Source organism: Leuresthes tenuis, unplaced genomic scaffold (genome assembly GCF_036924035.1).
Source record: "Leuresthes tenuis unplaced genomic scaffold, fLeuTen1.0.hap1 SCAF_1, whole genome shotgun sequence".
Lineage (NCBI taxonomy): Eukaryota > Metazoa > Chordata > Actinopteri > Atheriniformes > Atherinopsidae > Leuresthes > Leuresthes tenuis.
In genome coordinates, this window is record NW_027325355.1 from 14,224,598 (window position 1) to 14,246,183 (window position 21,586).

At 42.5% G+C, this 21,586-nt stretch overlaps 2 protein-coding genes across 2 annotated transcripts in view; one reads left to right on the top strand and one right to left on the bottom strand.

The window, feature by feature from the left end:
* Positions 1 to 222: 222 nt before the first annotated feature.
* Positions 223 to 10,291, bottom strand: LOC140292873 (receptor activity-modifying protein 1-like). Its single transcript, XM_072379499.1, has 3 exons — positions 10,011 to 10,291; positions 7,860 to 7,998; positions 223 to 541 (listed from the first exon to the last, which is right to left on the bottom strand). Exons 1-3 carry the CDS (start codon positions 10,063 to 10,065, stop codon positions 286 to 288), a joined length of 450 nt encoding a protein of 149 aa, XP_072235600.1. The 5' UTR covers positions 10,066 to 10,291; the 3' UTR covers positions 223 to 285.
* Positions 10,292 to 12,277: 1,986 nt separating this feature from the next.
* The window catches only part of LOC140292710 (receptor tyrosine-protein kinase erbB-4-like), a 287,439-nt gene continuing 278,130 nt past the window's right edge, over positions 12,278 to 21,586 (top strand). Inside the window, exon 1 of the mRNA XM_072379491.1 lies at positions 12,278 to 12,484. Coding sequence (XP_072235592.1) covers positions 12,421 to 12,484 — 64 coding nt within the window. The 5' untranslated portion in view covers positions 12,278 to 12,420. The remainder of the gene's footprint in view (positions 12,485 to 21,586) is intronic.

A 21,586-nucleotide genomic window follows, 5' to 3' on the forward strand; every position in this document is an offset into this window, starting at 1 on the left:
TCGAAGAACATGTTTACTTTGACACTTTCATATTGGCGATGTTATCCACTGAAACCGACTGCACAGACAAATCCCACTTTCATCCCAAACAGAGCATTTATTTCACAATAATGTTGTGACAGTCTCTGCTGCAGCTAAACATTTTCATACTACGTAGTTGTTTCACTGCACCTTCCAAATGGTCATATTAAGACATCTTGACAAGCTAAACAAAAATCCTCCTTTTGGCATGTTCTCTGGCTCTTGGCTTGAGTCCCGATGCCATGTCCAGCGCCCTGGCTTCGCCTAAAGCACCCCCTCTGTGCGTTTACTCCTCCACACCACCACGGCGGTCATGAGCAGCGTGACCAGTATCGGCACCGTGATAAACGGCGCCAAGATGCTGACCGGCGGGTCATGGATGAGCCGGCCGGTCAGAGCGCAGTCATGGAAGTAGATCCGGTGAACTTGCATTAGGAGGCTGTCGACGATCTGATTGGGCCAGAAGCACTCCACTCTCAAAGCCACCTGATAGGTGCAGTTCGTCAGCCCCTCGTAGATCCTGCAGAGGCAGAAGACACGCAAAAATCAGTCTTTAAAGGTCAAAGGAGGAGAGTAATATATTCTCTTTTATGTTAGAAGAAACATTGAATGCATCTAAGTTGAAAACTCCTTTATTTCCTGTTTCATCAACACTATTCTTTATTTCAGGTCCATATTTAAATTTCCTCTCATGTTGTCTTTGAAATGTCCTCTCAGAGTGGAACCATAGTAGGGGATTTCTGTTGGTCGGGAACAAAAAGGCAAAGGGGTTTCTAGAATTACCAGTGGGCTTTACACGGCTAAATATAACTGCTATGTGGTAGAGGGCATGAGAAATGGAGATGCATACCAACAGAGTGGCACGCTCAGTGAAGCATTGCACCATACCAGGGAGAGATTCTGTTCCGTATGGCGCTTGACTGCATCGCTGGACGTCAAGTGAGCGAGCGATCAGACACACTCAGGGGCCCTGAAAGCATGTCTCCAGTTTCCTGTATGTGTTTTCTTTCTCTTTAGAGTTAAATCAAACAACATGAGCTTCCTTTGGAAAACTTCCACCTTCATGTTGCTCTAACTATAGCGATATCGGTCATCCTAAACGCATCCGGCACCTCGCTGAGGTAAGACACTCAGTTCAGATAACGGTGTCTTATAACTTAGTGTTGATTCGAGTTAAACACATGCAGACAAACAAATCAAAAGCAAAACACGAGGAGAAACGCAAAAAGTGCAGGATTTTGCAACCAATTATTGTGTGATGTGCAAAAATGACTGGGGCAGAGGTGGCAGGAACTATAGCCACATAGACTGCAAGTATTTCAACTGTTCAAGAGACATTTGCTTTTATGTCTGTGAATAAGCACACATGTGATGACCGGGGCAGCTTGTGTGGAAAACAATTGAGCTTCTTTAACTGAGGTGACCAAAAATGGCGCTCAAAGACGGGATCAGACTCTCAACAAGAACAGTCGGTCAAGGACAAAAGCAGGGTTGAAGATTTGAGAGTTCAGTGGTGCAAAAAAACAACGGGCACTGGTCCAAAGAGAAAGACACAAAAAAACGGGATTTAGGCCCATTCCCAGCTCCCCCGATTGGCCCAACAATTCAATTTTGCAAAGGTTATGTGCCTATTCTTTTTAAAGAATTTAGTCATAATGGTCATCAAGCCATTTTCCCGGTGTGTTGAGGACCATGTCCTCCAAAATAGAGAAACAAGGGGAGGAATTAGATGAGCCCTAGTCCAGGAATATACTTGCTTTCAACTATAGACACACATGTTTATCGTGGCTTCTTCGTGTATCCCGTGTTTGTTTGGACCATTGTTTGTGCACGCCCTAAAAAAGTTAATGCTACGAATTCGCAAGCTGCAAAATGCGGGTGACGTTTCATCAAAGATAGTACGTTAATCTATCCATCCATTCATTTCTATACCCGCTTAATCCGTCGGTTGGGTCGTGGGGGGGCTGGAGCCTATCCCAGTGGTCATCGGGCGAGAATAGTACTTAAATAACCTTAAATAAAAAAGCTGATTGTTTTGTTTTTACTTTGTTGGCTGCAAATGATGATGATGGGTCCTGATGGGAGAGGCCTATTCTAGGTTGAAATAACGTAGACACAAGATTTGAACCCGAGGTTGCAAACCAAGGGAAGATTTCGAAAAACGGCACCACAGGTTTTCCCTTAATTTATCACTTAATAAAGTCCTTAATTTTTTTTTTTAAGGACTTTACACCTTTTAAGTGGGATAACAGCTACACTATCATAGCAACTAAAAATAGAGTTTGGCACAGATGAATGAGGCAGCAGTGCAGATAAATCAGCGTTGGAGGCTCTGAGGAACAACTGTCCCATGGCATATGTTCACTGTACCCGGTTGGTAAGCCAGCAGAGAACATAACAAATGTCTAAAATATCTTGAATTATAATATAACCCCAAATGCTGCAAAGAACTGTTTTAAATTTAACTTGCAAGCATTTCTATTCTAAGTATCTTGGGTGTTTGTACCACTGGCAACGTACTTTGACTTAAAAGCTGTGGTTTCTAATTTCAAAAAGTCCAATTTCACATATAACCCGAATCAGGTCAGAATTTAGGGAGATCAGTCAATTGTAGAGAGCTACCTTGCTCAAACAATTGTAACATGAGTGAAAACTTGCTTCAGTAATCTGTATTCTGAAGATTCACCCGTACTTTTGCATCAATGTAACGAATTAAACGGGTATATGAAGTGAATTTGAGCAACGCCGTGTCACAACAGAGTGGATTTGCTTTCAAATTTATAACCAATTGTCTGTCTTCTGAGAGGCAAACAATGTGGTGACTTAGTTGGAACACACTTGTCGTGCTGGATGTCCCGCAGTAATTGGCCTTTCTAAATTTATCACAATGTTATGTTTGGATCTCATCTAAGTGAGGGCTCGGCTGTCACTACATACTGTATGCTGACAAATGGAAAAAAACAACGCACGCATCGGAGAGTTTCAACTTTCAAGATCTTGTTCAGTGGTGATACTTTGTCACAATCCATCCCAGTTCCTCCCCTTTGCCCTATCAATCCCTTCTACAGAGGAAAGGAGCCCCTAAACTTCTAGGAATCAGGGAGAAGTGGACACCTTGCCCTTCAACAAGGGCTTCGGGGGTCATTCGAATGGCCAAAGTAACTCTACTCCTTGATCCCTAAAAAAGGGGCCCCTTACCTCAGGGGCAGAGACAAGGGAAGAAAATGAGATTGGGGGGCTGACCAAGAGCTACAACCTTTTTCTTATATATATATATATATATATATATATATATATATATAAATATGAGCTTTTGAGGTAATGTAAGGAAATCAGAATTAGGTTGGAGTATATAATCATGAATTAAATAAAAATGCATAAAAAGTTTCACGATGGTGGGTTTCTGTTCTGGTCCTGTTTGATTTTGAGAGAGCTCTCATGTCATGTGTATTGTTTTAACGTCCACCAATTCCTCTTAGAGCACACCTGATTCAGATCAATGCATCATTAGCAGGCTTGTGCAGAACTTTTGAAGAGATCCATTTCATCTGAATCGGGTATGTCGAAGTAGGGGAACATCTAAAAGCTGCAGGACAGCGGCCCTCGAGGACCGACTTTGGACATCCCTGCTTTAAACAGTCACGAATAAACTATTGACTCATCTTTATTGATAAGGTATGTTAGACACTTTGCAGGATATTTAGTTTTCAGGGTGACACTGCACATGTACAGGGTGAAGACTTTTATTTTCGGTGTTATTATTTGGCCTGCTTCCTCAGGCAAGCCACTTTTCTTTATGTCTAATTGTCAGTTTTTCAGCTCTCCAATGAACCGAAGGCTGGTAGCATGTATTGTTGCTCGGAGTTTCAAGAAGCAGATGCAAACCATCAATATTCTTTTTTTCTTTTGAACTGCCGCAGCACATGTATACACACACACACACACACAAAGACAACCATCACCAATTATTTTGTGCTGGACCATGAGAGGACAGTGAGCCAGGAGGGAAATCACACAGTTCTGACAGTAGCTTCTCCCATGGGTTCCTTTCATCGTACTCTCTGACTCATCCTCTTGACTGCTGGTGTTTTGAAAAAAGAAGCCACCGAGCACTGAGGCGATGTCTCGCGCACAAACATGCCCGATCGGCTCAGCAAAACAGTCATGACTAAGATATGTGGTAAGTAACAGCAGAAACAGCCGGAGATGGCCCATAAGAGAACAAACTAAAGTCAGGGCACCATACTGACACACAACAGAACCACAGGTCTAATATGGAGAATAGGGGCAATGCATTTTTCTTTTTTTAAAGCTGATATATTATGAAAACACATCACTTCTTTATATATATATTAGGATGTCACCAGCAAGTGAATAACTCCCAAGAAACACAAGTCAGGCTGAACGATATGGAAAAATAATCTAATTGCGAATTTTATTTATTTATTTTTTCAAACGCATATTGTTATTGCGATTTAAGCGATTATTTTTCAACAAATATAGGGATTCTATCTTTCCATTATAGTAGACAAACTTGGCTGTTTTCAGCTCCGGTATAGCAACCTGGCTAAAGTATTGTCCAGGGTGGCATGCTGTACCACTTATCTACTGTATAAATGAAGGCTCTAAACCCAGGTTTGGTCACCGTGGAGATGGGCATCATCTCCCTTGCCAAAAACTCCGTTATTGCTTGAGTAATTTCTCTGTGCCGTTTTGACGAAGTTTCATATGGAGTCACGCTTTCCAACATTTCGGATAGAAAGCCCTGTCGGGTGCTGTGTTGATGTGATATGTTGCTAATCGCCATTTTAGCCATGCAGTTATCATATAAGGCCTTATGATGTTTTTTAAATGTTGAAAGACGTTTGTCGCGTTGCCTCGCGAGGTAGCAACATGTTTTGCACTATACCTGGTGGCGTGCAGCATTCTCTTTTTTTAAAACCAAAATAATTCCACATAACTGAAGTATTACTCCTCTTAGACACTAAAGTTTATTTAGTGTCAGTTGCTGTTGTGGTGGGACCTGAGGCCATCTTCATCGAAAATTCTAATTTTTATCGCAGATTTTATCGCAAATGCAATATAGTAGTTCAGCCCTAAACAAAAGTCTGGCATTTTTTTTCAGAGTCCTTTTTGTTTGAAAGGTCTTCATTAAACAAGCCGCGCTGACTTTCATTTCAAAATGACGTCACTCGTCAAGTTCATTCCACTGCTAAGCCTTGACCTCTGAGACCCACCTGCTCGCATTCACCCTGCTTGACCAATGAATGCTTTGCAGGAAAATGTTGTTTTCAGCTGTACCCGAGGAGCATGCATCACTTTTCATTCGACTGTTTTTACAACCCTGTCTAGTCCTTGTGGCTCAAGAAACTGAGCCACAAAGAGGGATTTCTTTCAACTCTCAACTTCAGTAAGTTTCTGAGAAATAATCACGATCTATTTATTTATTCACTATTTTGTTTAGCAGGTACTCAAGCTAACGGCTTCGATAATCAAGATACATCAACGAGTTATTGCCATTACTTTTTTAAAGTTTAATAGTATTTCACGGCATTATTACTTTGTTTACTGAATGCTATCTAGTTCCACACATTCCACAGCTGTGTGAATAGGGTGCGTTTTCGACACAGCACTGGTCTTCTCTTTGCTCTCCTTGTACCGCTTTTGGTGTGTCAACACTACATCATTGGCAGAAGTAGTAGAAACACACCTGATTCAGCTGAAATGGCTCTCTTCAAAGCATTGTTAAGTTCTGCACAAGCTTGCTAATGATGCATTGATCTGAATCAGGTGTGCTGAAGCAGGGAAACATCTAAAACCTGCAAGACAGTGGCCCTCGAGGACAGACGTTGAACATCCCTGGTTTAAACCAACAGGTATTTTGACCACAGCTTGTCTCATACATCTCAATAAGACCTCAGAATATTGTGTCAAATTGTTACAAAAAAAGGGCATGTGTCCCTTTAAACCAAAAAGATGATTAATCTTTGTGTTACCAAATGAAGGACATGAGGACTGAGTTAACCCTTGAAAGGTTTTCCATTGTATAGATGTCTTTATTGCTGTTGTTTTTCGAAAAGGCGAGTTGTGTGACACTGTGTCAGGTAGTCGGACATCGGGTTCTTCCCCTTGGTGTTGGTGGACTATTGCGCATACAATACCAGTTACATACTATTGGTATGTAACTGAATAAATAAACTATTTTAATCTGGAATCTTAAATAAAGCTGTGGCAAAAAAAATTGCATTCAGCCCCATGAGTGCGCCTCAAAAGGCAGCGATCTTCCAGAAGCGGTGACTGACATTGATATAAGGTCTGAAATTAATATAATGAAGTTTAAGACCTTCTGAATGTGAAATAAATGACAAAAGATCCTTCAGGCGTGCCTTAAAATAAAAAGCTTTGGATGCTGTGCAAAATGTGAATACAAACAGAATGAAATGATTTTCAAACCATGATTTAATTGAAAGTTAGACAAATGCAACGCATCAAGTACGCTATGATAAATTTGATTATTTTTAATTATTTTTCTGTCTGCTCATTTTGAATTTGATACCAGTAACACGATTTGAATAAGTTTGTAATAGGGAATATAACCCTAAAATAACACTAGGCTGATGACGATGGCAGGCAACAGATAAGTTACATTATTAGGTTGAGGGGGAGGGTTTTATAAATTAGATATGGGGAGATGTGCATTACTACTTGGCAAATGACAATGCATTGAAACACGTGATTCTGTGGCGGAAACAGCTGCTTTTTTTTTAAAGTACTGAAAAGGTTTTAAATGAATGATTTACTATAAAACCTGAAGGTTTAATCCCTGGTTTTTCATTGCATGGCTCTAGTTTCTTCAAAGATTGAGAAGTAAAAGGTTTCAGTGGACATTTTCAAAAGAACTCTCAGGGTTTTGTTGAACAAAGCCGCAGGTTTCAAGGGGTTAAAAGAAAATACAGAAAAGGAATTCTGCTACATCTGTGGGCCTGTACTCTAAAGTGAAGCACCAAACTGTCCTATAGTCTAGTTAATCAAAAGCTGGAATTACTTCTGGAAATCATGGACAGTGTGTTACCAGCTCACAACCCAAAAGCCAGCATCCAAGATGTATGTGGGGGCTTTAGTGCACATGACAAGGGTAGCTTGCACATACATTAAGGCGCCATTAAAGATGATCGTTATACACATTGATTTTGGAGAAATATAAGCTGCCATTCAGATGACGTAGGCTGTTTTCAGGGAAGAACTTGCTCATTTCAGCAAGACAAACCCCATTCTGCCCATATTAGAAAAAGCATGGCTCTGTACTAAAAGAGTGGATGCCGACCCGATCTGCTTCAGTCCAGACCTCCAACCCATTTAAAAGAAACATTTTGTGCATAACGAGGTGAAAAGATAGTTGCAGTTTTCCTTCACAGTTCAGTTAAATGAGAGCAGAAACAACACATCGGTTAACATGCTCGTATTCCAGCGTCTTTAAAGGAGAAAATTATGCCGTTTTTTGTCACAAGCTGACTCAATTTGCTGCAGTCCTAATGGAAAAGTCTGTGACATGCTTTGGTCATTTTTCATCCATTCATTTACACCTCAATTGTGCAACAATGGTGGTACAGCGAATGTGGCATCATCTGAAGCTGAAGTGAGTTGGAGATACAAAGGGGGGAAGCGAGATATTTTTGTATAATCTAACCGTCACGTTGCCTTGCCAGGGTGTGTTTTTTTTATTCTGGGTATTTGAGTTTATAGTAACACATAAATGTTGACCGACACAGAATGTTTTCCTTCATATGATCCCTTTAAATGATCTTTGGGCAGCAAGCATGGATTGCAGGTGAACTCACAGCATTGTGTCTGGCCAGCTGCACCACAAGCCTCGGTCCAGTCCTTCCATGTCGAACTCGAACTTAGCCAAGCACAACTCACGGATGGTAATTTCGTAGAAACGTCTGTTGCAGCCAGACGCCGATGGGAGGGCCTGAGCTACGAGCAGAAACAAAAGAGAGACAGAAATACTTGCAAAGCGGGATGATTTGCTAAAAAAAAATAATAAAACGATCTCATTGTTGATAGACGACAAAGATTTTACAAAGCACCACAGTGGTTACTCCTTCCGTCTAATTGTTCCAGAATTAGGAATACATTGCAATAAACAAGGTCGTGTCCGGGCTACAGTTACTCCTACTGGGCCATTTCTTCCCAATTAGGCTGTTGGTTTCACGAATAAAAGATTTTAATTTGCAGTCGCAGTCCCAATCCCATTTGTTTACTTCAGAGATGCGTGTAAACGGTGCCTTAATGTGGAGGCAGACCACAGCTGTCCCACAGGACTGGAACATTGTGCAGCGAGAGAAGGAGGCTAACAAAGGCCCAAGTGGAAATGAGCAGGTTGTCTTTGCGTTCGAGAAACATGGCAGACCTCAGTCTGCACTGGCCTGATAAGGGCCAGCTGTGTGCCCGTTATGTTTGCTCTGACTCGGCTGGAGCTCCCAAAACACTCAAAGGGAGACCGAATGTGTTGACACTGGGGTTTGAAAGCGATTGAAGAAGAAAGGGGAAAAGCAATTGAGACCCTGTTGAGATGTTGCAGTAAAAACTAAACATATTTATGCAAATTTTGCACATATTAGGTCTCCACGAGCTTGTTTATCACCCACTGAGTTTGAGGTAGCTGTAGCCCATGTTTTGTTTCACCTCTCTGTGGGAAAATCTGACATTCACAGTTGATTCCAACGCGACATTCCACCTTCCAGGAAAACTGAGGTGAACCAAAGCAGATGCCGCAAACACACTTGGCTGAATGTGCTCTGATTACAGTCCACAAGTGTGTTGTCACAATTCGACGTCCTGTGCTAACAGTACTGTTAACGCTGCATGTTACGAGCTCATTTCGGTAACTTAGCAGCGCGACAAGCTGCTGCTGAGCAAAAGTATGCAAATCTGAATCCGCACGAGGATTTTGAGCAACAGAAATCCCACATTTCACACAAAAAAACTCAAGATGTTTAAGTATTTATAACGTTCTTGCTGTTTTTTTTACTTAATGAAACTGTTTCAGTGAATTAGTGATGCAGCAGAGGTCAAAACTTCACGGCTTTTTAGTTACGCAAATAACAAGTTATGCACGTAATAAAATGCAACTAGAAACAGTCTCTTATTCAAACATGTTTACAACACACACTCATTTAGTGATTTTAGTCACGTTTGAGCCCAATTTGAAATGACAGTGAAGTTAAGACAGGTTTTTGTATGTAAAGAGATACTTTAGGAGGGACCCAGTAGATAAGAATGGAATTAAGTAAGGAAATAAGAATGCGAGGAGATATTAAAGTTGAAAAGGAAGAAAGGGGTTCAAGTAAGGTAATAAGGAAGCTACAAGGGAGGTAAGGAAGTGAAAGTAAGGAAGGGAAGAAAGGGCTAAGGATGTGAGGAAGTAAGAGGAAGGAAGGAAATAAGGAGTTAGGCTGAAGATAAATAATAAAAAATAAATAAAACAAGACATGAAACAAAGAGAAGCACAAATAAAGAAAAAGGAAAAATAATACATTTTAGAAATGTATGTAAATATGGAGAAAATAATCAGAAAGAAGAGTATTTAAGATTTCTTTAACACTTTTTGTACATTTTAAACTGATTATTTTATAGTTCAAGAAAAAAACCCATCTAATTTTAAATCTATTTTCGATCCCTTTTGTTATTCAAGTGTAGAACACTTTTTTCCTTCTCCATCCCACCACTTTCCCCACTTTAAAAGCAAACCAGGTGAACAAACATTAGAAACTCTACACCTGATTCCTTTCCATGAATGGACCCACCGACTAAACATGTAAAACGAGAAAAGTCCTCTTCTGTTGTGCATCCCTTACTTTATTTCATCAATTCTCCGAGCATTCTGGATACAGAAATAATATCCAGCCTTTGGAAAATATGACAGGAGACGAGATGAAGTATTACACCACTAAGAAAGACTTGCTGGCTCACTACTGCGCACTCACCTGCAAGCAACAGCACGAGCCCTGCACTCAAGAGCAAGGCGCTCTCCGGAGCCATGCTGAACACAAACTCCAAGACGCGCTTTGAGTCTCCCCTACTCCCTGGAGATCAGCAGCATGCGACTCATGTTCAGTTTGGTATTCAAACCGAAGCCTCTGATACAGAAGCGGCGGCGCGACGTGAGGAGCAAATTAAAGCGCAGTTGCGCGCTGTGAGGAAGAAGGCGCCAACTGATTGCGCGTAAAGAAGCTCCACAGCGGGCGGCCGCCTTCCGCTCTCCTGTAGCCCCAATCGTAGCGTGTCATCTGAGCCCCTTCTGTCACGCTGCTTTCAGTTTGCAGCCTCTCACTGGGGACAAAACAAAGTCAGGCTCCAAAATTAGCGCCAGTTTTTACGAAGCCAAGGACTCATCTTGGCAAGAATGCCATACAACGACGCTCTAGTTCACATTCAAGCAAATAAAGCCAGAAAATTAATTTGTTTACGTTACATTTTGCACAGAACAGGCCTTTAAGTACACTATTGTCTTCTCATCTGTAATTTGAATGCTCATCTGTCTCTGAGCTACAGAGGCCAACTGTAAGATAACATATCATTAGCCTCATTGTGAGTTTTTTAATTAAATGCCCGTGAGTCCCGTTTTTCCCCATATTACTTGTTTATTATTACTTGTAATGGATTACTCCTCGCTGAGTGCCATTGTTCCGCAACCCTCCGGCGGACTCCCACAGGGACCCATCCCACAGCACAAAAGGCAGAAATTTGCATTTTCATGTCGGCCTTGTATCAGTGCAGATCTCATGCAGCTCAGTTATGTCTATAATTGAATGTTTTATCTGCGGCCTTTTGTTACAGGCGCAGCGTTCATTAGTATTCTCGCCGCCGCTCTGCACCGTGCTGCCACCCAGCGTGGCTGTGGAAGAGAGGGATCCCAGAGCTCAAATAAGTGTTTTCATGTGACGGTGCGAGGGAGCGCCAACTGATTTCGGTGGGGCTTGCAAAACAGAGCGACAACAAGTGAAGTACGAGCGTAATTTGTCGAAGCTTGCAAAGACGCGTTTGGGTTCTTACATGTTTGCAAGAAAAGTGACTCAAACTGAGTAATCCCCCATAAAGTCCTCTAGAGGACAGCAGAGGACACTGAATAACTCCCTCTGCTCGGCACTTTGAAGCAACATGAAGTTGGATTTCAGTCCAGTGTTGACGCTCAGGCTGTGGAGCAATTCGGTAATAGTGCCAGTTATGTGCCGAGCCTCCACCTTACACGGATCACAAATCAATATGTTTTCGTCCCCGTAGCTTTTCAAGCTCGTTTCATACACTTTTACATCGGCTTGCAAATGAAGCCGGGGAGCAGGATGGGCTTGTTAAATGGGCGGCCATGCTGCCGTCACTGCAGCTCCTTTTTAGACCCATTAAAGTTTATAAGCCCGGGAGCGTGGGTAGATGTGGAGAGGCCGTGTTACACCGACTGTGCTGTAGCTTAAGCTCACATCAAGGAGGGCGCGCAAACGCACTCAAAAGCAACACATTTGGCCATTTAATTAGTGTGATTTATGTTGTGTAAAGAAAAAAAAAAGACGAGGTTCAGATTGACATGTTCCCCACATACATCTAATCCGTCTAAATAATGAATGTCTGCCACTGTGGTGTTAACAAGAAGGCTTAATAACAACTAATGAAATGGGAAGAAAAGCAAAGCCTTGTTTCGAGTACCCAAACGGAGAGAAGCGGGACTACACGCCACCCAGCGGAAAACCAAATTAAAATCTGCTCTGACAGGTGTATTGACAGCTGTGATGAAGCCTATTAACGAATCAGGAGCTCTGATAAATGAAGTGAGTCGGTATCCAAAAAAGAAAAAAAAAGAGGGTGGGGGGGCGCTTAAGCTTCTTTTGTAGGTTTTAATAGGCTGGCAGAGGTGTCGGTCACATAGAAGAGGCGTGTTCAGAGCTCCCCCCCCCCACACACCACCCACCATCACCACAAACAATTTTCCTCCTTCCGAACACGCGCGTGTTCCATCCCCCCCCCTCCTCCCCCCGCTGTCCAGCCACCGGCGCAATGGCAGTGTGAGGAGTAAATGGCTCAGAGTGTCCGCGGTGGAAACCGACCTAAACACTGGACCGGGAGCCGATAAACAAACACAAACAAGCAGCGGTGCGTAAAAAGCTCTCCAACGGCGCTCCTTCTGCGTGCGCCCGGAGCCTGTACCCAGAGTCCGAGAGACCAAGAAGACTCCGAGCGGGGTTTTTTTTTTTTTTTTTTGTCCCCTGACTTTTTTCCCTTTTTTTTAAATTCTTCTTTCTGGCTGTTTGTTCTTCTGTGTGAGCGCGCGCGAACAACGGGGATATCTTAATTGGACATGTGAGTTACGGGAGTTAAACAACACAAGAAGGCTTTTCTTCCAAGATGAAGTTCCCGGCTTTCCTCCTCGTCACTTTGCTGGTGATCCGATCGAGTGCAGCGCAGTCAGGTGAGTGCTTTGGGATGTGCGCGTCTCTGCGCCCGGTTCCTCCGTCAGCTCTCGCCCACAGAACAGCTATCTTTCCGTCCACATTTAGGGAGATTCTAACGATAAATTCAGTGCACATGGTTGACGCACGAAGCGCAGCACCTCTGCTGTCGCTCTGCATCACTGGTACAAACTTAACACAAGTTCACACGCAGCCATGGTGATGCTGATTTGGAATCAACTCACACCTGCAGCAGGATGTGATACAGCAGCCTCTCGGTAGGGCTCTGCGTAAAAGAAACCCCCCCAAAAAACCTCCACAAACTATCTGCTTTTGACCTGTTCGGAAGCAGAGAGGCACACTTTTAAAATGTGTTAAATCTCCACGCGTTTCAAGATTCAGTGAAAGGCAGCGAATCTTTGGCTTTAAGGCAGAGAAAATGCCTCTTTTATTTTACGCACTAAATATGAATGAATGCGGCATCGTTTCATTTTTACTCCCTTAAGCAGACACTGATCGACCGAGCACCGCGGCTATTTGCGTGGATTTATATGAATTGAGCTCCAGCGGAACAGTTTTTTTTTATTCCTGTCTTAATAATTTACATGTAGCAGATAGACTCAGGGCTGCACAGGCGCTGAGAAATCATGCTTTTTCTTTTTTGTATTTTCTATCATTCGGACCCCTGTAGTGCGGGTCCCTTGATGAAATTCACTTTAATGTTCGTGCAATGGCGCTCAGTCATCGATTCATGGAGAAGTTAACCGTGTTTATTCCTGTGTTCGAGCTGCTTTTCTTTTGGCACCCCCATGGCTTATTTGCTGGTAGTTTTGCTGAGATTTTTCCACCAAATCTTTTTGAACATGTAACATTTGGGGTTCTTTATGCTTTGATTACTTAAAAAGAAAAGAAAAGGGCTTTGAAGCAGAAACATTGAGTTTTGATTCAGCTTTTGGTTCACACGGTTAAGTTAGGACTTTAATGTATTCTGTTTGGGTTGACATAACAGCTCTCCAGTTATCAGCACTTCTCTTTTCCATGTCTCATTTTGGGCCGATAATTGGTCTTTGATGCCAGCTTCTGGCTTCAGAAACTGACATCATCAAGCCTTGGCACTGCCTGCTGAACTGGAGGAAAAAAAACAAGCAGGGATGCTCACAAACTGAACGAAGTTTGGAGATTCACAGGTGAATTTGGCCATTCCACAGATTCCAGGATGCCTCCCTTCCTGCCTCCAAGGACAGGTCGAGTTTTGGCTCGGGCTCTTGCAGCAGTCACACACACATCAACACTCTCCCCTGCTGGCTCTGGTGTGAATCTCGTATGGAAGGCGCTGAATGCTGCCTATTAAACAAGAGTGGATGGATGCATGGATGGACGGGTGCTCGGCGGGATGAATGGGGGAGAAGAGTGGCGCCCTCACTGCTTTATTTATTCTCTACGCACACAACTGCCATCCAAGATATTTGTGATGCAAATTCTGCCCAAGAATCTGAGCTATGCCTCTTGGGAAGTTCATTGTGTGTGGGTGTTTGTGGGTGTATGCTGAGTAGATGTTTGTTTCTCTCCTTTCTTCTCATCTCCTTTTCATTATTTCAGTTGGAAAAAGAAATGATAAATCCTACCCAGGCATCATACGACTCGCGCTTTGCCGCGTGAGGTTGAAGAAAGCCAAGGTTAGAGATGTTCACTTGTAAGACGGTGATTGAAGCTGTCAGGATGCTGTTGCTGCGAGACAAATGTCTGAAGCCTTCCTGCCAGTCAGCTTCACCTCGCTGTATATAGACTTGAGTGTGTGTGTGTGTGTGTGAGATGTGCTGTTTGAGCACACATGTACCAAGCATGGAGGTTCATACAGCAAGCAGCTTGATTAATGTTTATCCACATATTGAGAGGCTGTTAGCAGAGGCACACACTTGTTTAAACTCAGATTAATTTCATACAAATTTCAGATTCAGAGCTCAGGAACGACTGTATCAGTGTTTGCATATAAAAAAACTTAGATTATGTGAAAGTTCATGAACTTTATCGTCTTTTTTTTTTGTACTTTGTGAGCGCAAAACGGCACAAAACATCCCAGTAATTAAGCCATCGCTGACTTTTCTAGGTCTTCAAAGCATGAGGCTGGCCTCCGCAGGGGGCTCCAGACACTTTCAGATCAGTAAACGGAGGTGATTTAATAGGTTTCATCGGTTGAAACTGCATGTCCCCTACCTCTTGCTAACCGCTCACGAAATGTGAGTTGAATGGATCAAAGTGTCTCCAAATAGAACCGAGATGAGAAAAAGCAAATGTACATCAGCTGTGAGTTCTCAGAGACAGTTTGGGTTGCCATGGTGAGTTTAAGTGCTGCACTTATAATTGGCATCTGCTAAAACAATTCACAGCAACTTTGTCTCGAAAACCTGCTCTAGAGGAAGAAGGTGTAACTCCTAATGACACCAATTTAGCACCATTAGCACAGCAAAGCTTCATGATAGAGCAGAGTTAAACCTTTAACTTTTGGTTTTCTTAGAAAATCCTGCTCTGATTTTTTACATATGGGTCTATGGAGAAGTTCGACATTTGCCTCTCAGTTGGAGGTTTGCGCAAAAAGTGCGAACTTGTTGGTTTAGAGCGTTACATTGCAAGAGAGAAGACCGTTAGCATGCCTGTAGAGTGAAAGCTATGGATACTGTAGCTTCTTTAGAATTTGAATAATAACAATAAGAAGAAAGTTTTCATTCTTAGAACAAAATATCATGGAATAACCGAAATGTTCTTCTGGTTGCCTTCTGGTTGAAAATGACTTGTTTTTTCCTCAAAATCAGAAACTAAGAGATACCTTCGTCCAGGCAATTTACGTATTTGTTGTAGTCTGGACCAGGCAACAAAACAATATGTGGTTATCTTGGCTTCCTTGCTGAGTATGTATGGGATTAAACAGCATAATCATGATCCTATAGGCAGTAATTTAGCAAAACTAGGAGAACCTTTTACCTGAGAAGAGATTTAATGTTTCAGACTTTAAAAAAAACTGGTCTAGAGGAAGTAAACTGACATAGCTAACACTTTGGTTCCAGTATTTAAGTAGCAGCCACGATAAGAGCTTGTCGAATTCTCTCAAATACTAAGAATGGGAGATGCCTTCGTTCCTTCATTATCTACTTTGGCATAGAAAACACTGGACCATCCTTTATGAAAGCGAAAGAGATAAATCCATTCCACAATTCTTTGCGGCAATGCTCAAAGTGAAGCTTGATTATTGTCATACAGTCATACTAACTGTGATTCATGAAAACAGATTTAAACAGAGAGGATGAGAGGGAGCAGCCTGCGACTGCATTTCCTTTCACTCTTAATGAATTACCAGCCTTGTCGATGAAGTGATATTTTAAACTGCTATCTTTCTACCAGATGCTTCATTTCCGAAACCGAGGGACTTTCAATGTTTTTCCCACTGAAAGTTTTGGAGGTGTCGCTACTGCCGACATCACTCATAATGCACCTTTGAAGACAGACTGTGAGCGTGCGGAGAGAGTGAAAATCAAGAAGGTCGTTAGGAAGAAAATTCAAGCTTTTTTTTGTGTTCGTGTTACTTTTGAAAAGCTGCTAAAAGGTTCCAGTGTGAGAAAGCTGGCACAATTTGTTACTGGTTACTTTTTTTTTTTCTGTGTAAGGATGCTGCCAGTTTCTAAGTCTAGCAACTTTTTATTTTTTTTGGGATCAGTAGTTTTTTTTTTTTTGGTGGGGCTGTGTCACGTTTTAAAATGAGTTAATGCAAAAAAGTAGTACGATGTTTCCACTCAAAAGGTTATACATTCGACAATTACTTTATTCCATCATGAAATAACACTATAACACTGACCAATACCAGAACATCTTAATTTAGTAACTCACACAGGAGAATTCTGTGTATTAATAGTAGGGGTGTGACGAGATCTCGTAGCGTGACTTTGTCATGTCATGCATGTGAAGAGTTATAATAAAACATTTCAAAATGCATGTGCAACTCTGTTAAATAAAAGTCTGTTGGTCCTGTCATATTTTGTCATAATAGTTTTCTTAAAATCTCGTCTCGTCTCGTTCTCATGAACCAAATATCGTGTCTCGTCTCGTCTCGTGAGCTGAGTGCATCGTCACACCCCTAATTAATAGTAATATTATTGTATTTTGAATAAAAATATCTCAAAGCATAATAAAGCGTTAGCATGGCTGTACCAGTTACGAGATAATTCCTCTCACGTACCGCTTTCCCTTCTCGCTTGCTGGCTGTTTGATAGCGAGGTCAGGTTTGATCCGGGCCCAACTCTGTTGCCACGTAGCTTCTCCAGCAAAGTTCTCCTCTCAAATGGGTCTTGAAGGTGAGATCTTACGGAGTCAGGACACGGTCTTATCGGGGTCGTCATTTTGCTTGCTGTTATGTAGAAAAATGGCGCCTTTTGAGAGTCTTAACTGCCTTAGTTTAGGCATAATTAGGTTTCGGCATATGTTAAATTTGCATCATACCGTTTGACAATATGATTATGCTATTGGCTAATCTGAAAAAAGCCAATGGGCTTTTTTTTTTTCCCCAGAGCTGAACTTGAGACATACAGAAAGTGGACATGCAGGAATAACAGATTTTACACAGCAGTTTGTATATATATTTTTAAATGATATTTTACACATGCTACTGGGTATATCAATTATTAAACCCAACAATTTTTGTAAAATTCTTCTGAATGATGCTTTCTGTTGGGAGGGCGGCGCCCTCTATTGGCCAGCCGCTGCTACAGAGGACTATCTTACAGCCAGAGTTGACGTGTTACTGTAACTTGTCTCAAACTGCTGAAGTTACAGATGGTTTTGAAATGTCCTCACATTCTATCTGTGCAAACTCTTAAGTCAATGAGTGAGCATTAAGTTTTTGGGGGGATTCTGGGTTCTTTGTGACGTTGTTTTGTGTCTTGAGATGTTCTGCCAAAGATATCACATTAAAGATGTTACTCTCGAAGCAGAATTTTCTTTTCTTTTCTTTTTTTTTATTCTAAAAAACTCAGGCTTCCTGTTTTCTGTCTCCCAATCTTGGTGTCAGTCTGCTCCCTGAAACAACTGGATCCAACATTTTAATCACCCCCAGCTCTTGAGTGTGTACGACAAATGCTACATTCGCACGTGTGTGTGTGTTTATGTGTTGCGATGACCTTTTAAAAGATGTGCTTTCCTGTGGAATGGCCGGGGGAGAAATGGGGCGGCGAGAAGGGAACCCTCTGAATGCCAGCATCAAATTACTGGGCGTACGTCAGCTGGCGCACACAGAGCCACTGAGCTAGCCGAGGCTTTGTAGAAGGAAATGAGAATTTATTACAAGCTAATTAAGCCCCCCTTTTTTTTCTCTTTTTTTTTTGATAGCATCAGTTTAGACCGTGGGGTCTTTATCTGACAGCATGAGAGATGAGAAGGGGTGAGGGAATTCAATCCTGTTCTAAATTAGTCAACATTGCTTTCATAACTTGATATCTGCCAGACTTGACTTGTGCCAGGCCTTTGGCTGCCGTTTTCGATCAGCTGATGGAGATTTGTTTGAGTTTGGTGCATTTGTCAGCGTCCTAAAGTCAACGGGATCAAGCCCAAGAGAGCTTGGAATGAAATATGGCAGTTTGCACAAAATAATAAAACTAATCGCAGTTCAGTGAGGGTGACATTGAGGTGTGGGCTGCTATTTGCTACCTCTGTCAGGGCCGGACAGTCTCAAGGAAGCCTTACAAATGACTGATGTGTGGGGGGTGATGGAATGCTTCTCCAAGGCCTGAGACCGCAGCACGCTGCTTCTCATGATACCCACCGGCTGAATCAGCCCTCAGATTATTATTTGGAAGGCCCAAACAAAGATTACACTGTGCTCTGTCTAGAAAAAAAATTATGTCTTTTCGCCTCCTATTTTTCTTCCCATGCCTTCGAAAGCAATCTGGCGACGTCACGGGCTTGTTTGCTTGACATTTTGTTTGCGCGCCGGCTGTACAGAGGGGCTTCTGTTCTTTGAGTTTGCATACCACCCTAATATTTACATGTGCAATCACAACTGCACAGCATGGGAAGGAAAACACACAAGACTCGGGTGCAAAATAGCAGCTTTATTGATCTCTGTCGTCACCCTCAGTCTTCTTAGTGCCTCGCCGGCTCTGGCGCTGAGCTTTGGTGTTTGGCAGGAAAGACTTTTGAACTCCCCCTGTGCCTTTGCTTCCTAATGATGAGCAGGATTGGCTTTGGTTGGGCCGAGGCGTCCGGTGCCAACTCTTAGTGGGAGTTAGATTGGCCAGTGGAAGCCTGGCACAGATGTCCCCCTTTCATTAGGACTGAGATCTCACTCGCGCACAGAATACAGTGCACCCTTCTGCAGAGATTTTCTGTAAATCTCCTACGTCTCTACCCAGAGTCATGGATGTTGATGATTGGTGCAAGGGCAGCTCATAGGAATCTTATGTTTCCTTATTGTTTGCCTAAAGTACTACACTTAAATAGAATTTTTCAGTTTGGCTTATTCTGAATTCAGACTTCAGGTTGTGGAACTACTCTTATGAGGATGTTTTAATGTCTTTCATTCATCAGGTGTAGCCTAACCCTGACCCTATTGACACCCTTAAGCTGAATTACTAGATGTACCCAAAGGTTTTCCTCCCATCAATCAAATGAGGACATGCAGCACACTGTCAATAAGACGAATTAAATAAAGAATTCTACAGAATGTCTGTAGTGCACCAATAAGGTTGACAAGTAGCCCTCTAGACACCTGTCCATCTATCAGTGGAGGGCTTACTGCTTGGCTCACTGCTGTTTGTTATTTATGGTGCAAGCCAGGCACATATGGCTGAATAAAGTGCTGTTATGATGGCACACTATAGCTAGGCTCTTTATTATATGCTTGAGTATGGTATATATTCTGATAAGCATCACCCTAGCAGTTGTTATTGCTCTGCCAGGCTCTGAATCTACAGGGAGAAGACGCTTCTATCCATGGTTTTCTGTCTGGTTTTCTCTAATCTATACATTCTGATGACTATGTTCTGTTTCCCCATATGTTTCTCCGACTTAGCGGATCACTTGAACGAAGCGTGTGGCTGCCAAAACATTACAATTTGAGTTTCTTGGGAAGTTTGGTGCCGTGTTGTCGTGCCCATGCATGAGACAATCCATAGTATCACATTGTGACGTTTTGTGATGGATACATGTGCCTTTAAGTCCTTATTAAGCAGTTTCCGTAAATGATGTCCTGCCTCATTACGTCGGCCCTCATTAAGAGGGCCAATAGGAATTCAAACAACACGATTGTACTCCCCTGATCCGGTCCCAAAGGAGTAAGAAAAATGAGTTAATGGACACTAAGGCATACCCAAGGCATTGGCCCAGGAAAGGAAAGAATCTCTTTTCTTTCTTCTGTCTATTACGAAGTACTTGAAGGTTTGTTTGGCCCGCCACTTGTAATTCCACTCAGAGACGAATGTCTCCATCTTGGTCTTAGGGGCTTCCTACACACTAAACGCATATACACTCGGCAGAGAGCTTTGCAAACACACACACTCACACAGATCCTGCTCAGCCGTACAGGTTAGCTCGCGCCACTTCAGAGTTTCTCGTCTCATTTGCAGATTTCACTTTGCTACTCTTTTATTTACTTTCTTCCACTTTCCGTCTCACATTTTTCATCTCTTTTTCCATTTCCTTATCACCCCATCTCTCGCCCTCACACACACACCTCATCTCCGTCCTGTCCTTATCCAGTAACATCACTCATTGTGCTTACGTTTTATTTACCAGCTTTTTCGTTCGCCTTACACTGCTTTACTTCCCTCTTTTTCATAGCTTTTTATTCCAACCCCCCCCCCCCCCCCCCCCCCCCACCCTTTTTAATTGTGACACTATGATTAACTAACTATGATTTTAATGAAAAGGAGCAATCTCCAGGGGCGTTGCACTCGCTTTTACTGTGTCTTGTGCTGGCGCGAGCATAAGGTTTAAGTTTGGGGAAGGTCTACAGTTAAAGTCCAAGGCTTACAGAGAATCAGTGTATGATCCAAACAAATGCAACATGTGCATATGCATCAATTTGTGTATTTGTGCTTGTGTGTACAAGAGCTGGCTTTGAATTTTATATTTGCAGTGCTGTGCTCAGGCACCAGGCCAACACAGGAAGTGGAGCAGTGTTCAACTGCCTTTGATTGGCAGCACTTCTTTGGCGAAGCAGGATCAAGTGCCATCGACTTCGTCTTTCAACACAAGTCTGGGCTTTGTCTTTTAGTTCCTGTGCCCTCTTTCACTCGCTTCCCTTCGCTGTCTGTTCTGGCTCTCGGTGTTGCACAAAAGGGAGCACAAGAATCACAATAGAATTCTTTTCTTCCTGTAACCTTGGCAAAGGCTTGTGTTTTAACACAAGCATCTGAAAAGAGATTGATCAGCGGCCTCTAATGCCTCATCTGGGCGTGTTCCAATCTGACAAAATAATCAGACCTGTAGCCGTTTTGTCTTTACGTTCACTGCGTTCCTCTCTTCATTGTGAAATAGATGTACACGCACTAGACACTCCAACTCGGCAAGATTGCCAAGTTGTTTGTTCCACTGGTTAAAGACGTAACTTTTTTTTGTACACGAATCACTAGTTGACTCCCATTGTGAGTAGTTTTGTGTGTGTGGTGTAGTCAAACCCGCCAAGTGCATCGTGTGTCGGCTAATCCCTGGTAAGATATTCATGGCAGCTAATCTGTTTAATTACACTACAAATTAAGGATATTTACTGTTCCAAGACTTTTATGAGACACCCGCCTTAATCAGGTCCCTAATCTGTCTGGCACTGTGAGAGTGTGTATTATTTTATGTGCGCACATGGCTGTCTGCGTGTGATTGATATTCTGTATGCTTAGGCATGTGCGGCTTTGTGATTATCAGGCTGCTTCTGCCGGCGTCTATCTGTATCTCTGCGCTTTAATTCCTCTCTGACTGTTTGCCCACAATTAAGAGAGGAGAGAAAACAGGAGATTATTGTGTTTTTCCAGTTGTTGCCAGGGCAGAAAGCGGCATCACTTACAAGGATTAAAATGTAATGTCAGTGAGATGTTGCTACAGAATTTCAAGGACGCACCAGCAAAATCTACACAGGCATCACTCTG

Bases quoted from the DNA above. Each gene is read 5' to 3' on its own strand.
- LOC140292873 (XM_072379499.1), bottom strand. From the start codon at position 10,065: ATGGCTCCGGAGAGCGCCTTGCTCTTGAGTGCAGGGCTCGTGCTGTTG. The intron at 7,999-10,010 runs GTGAGTGCGCAG...TTCTGCTCGTAG, and splicing joins GCTCGTGCTGTTGCTTGCAG to CTCAGGCCCTCCCATCGGCG. The intron at 542-7,859 runs GTGAGTTCACCT...CTGCCTCTGCAG, and splicing joins AGCTGGCCAGACACAATGCT to GATCTACGAGGGGCTGACGA.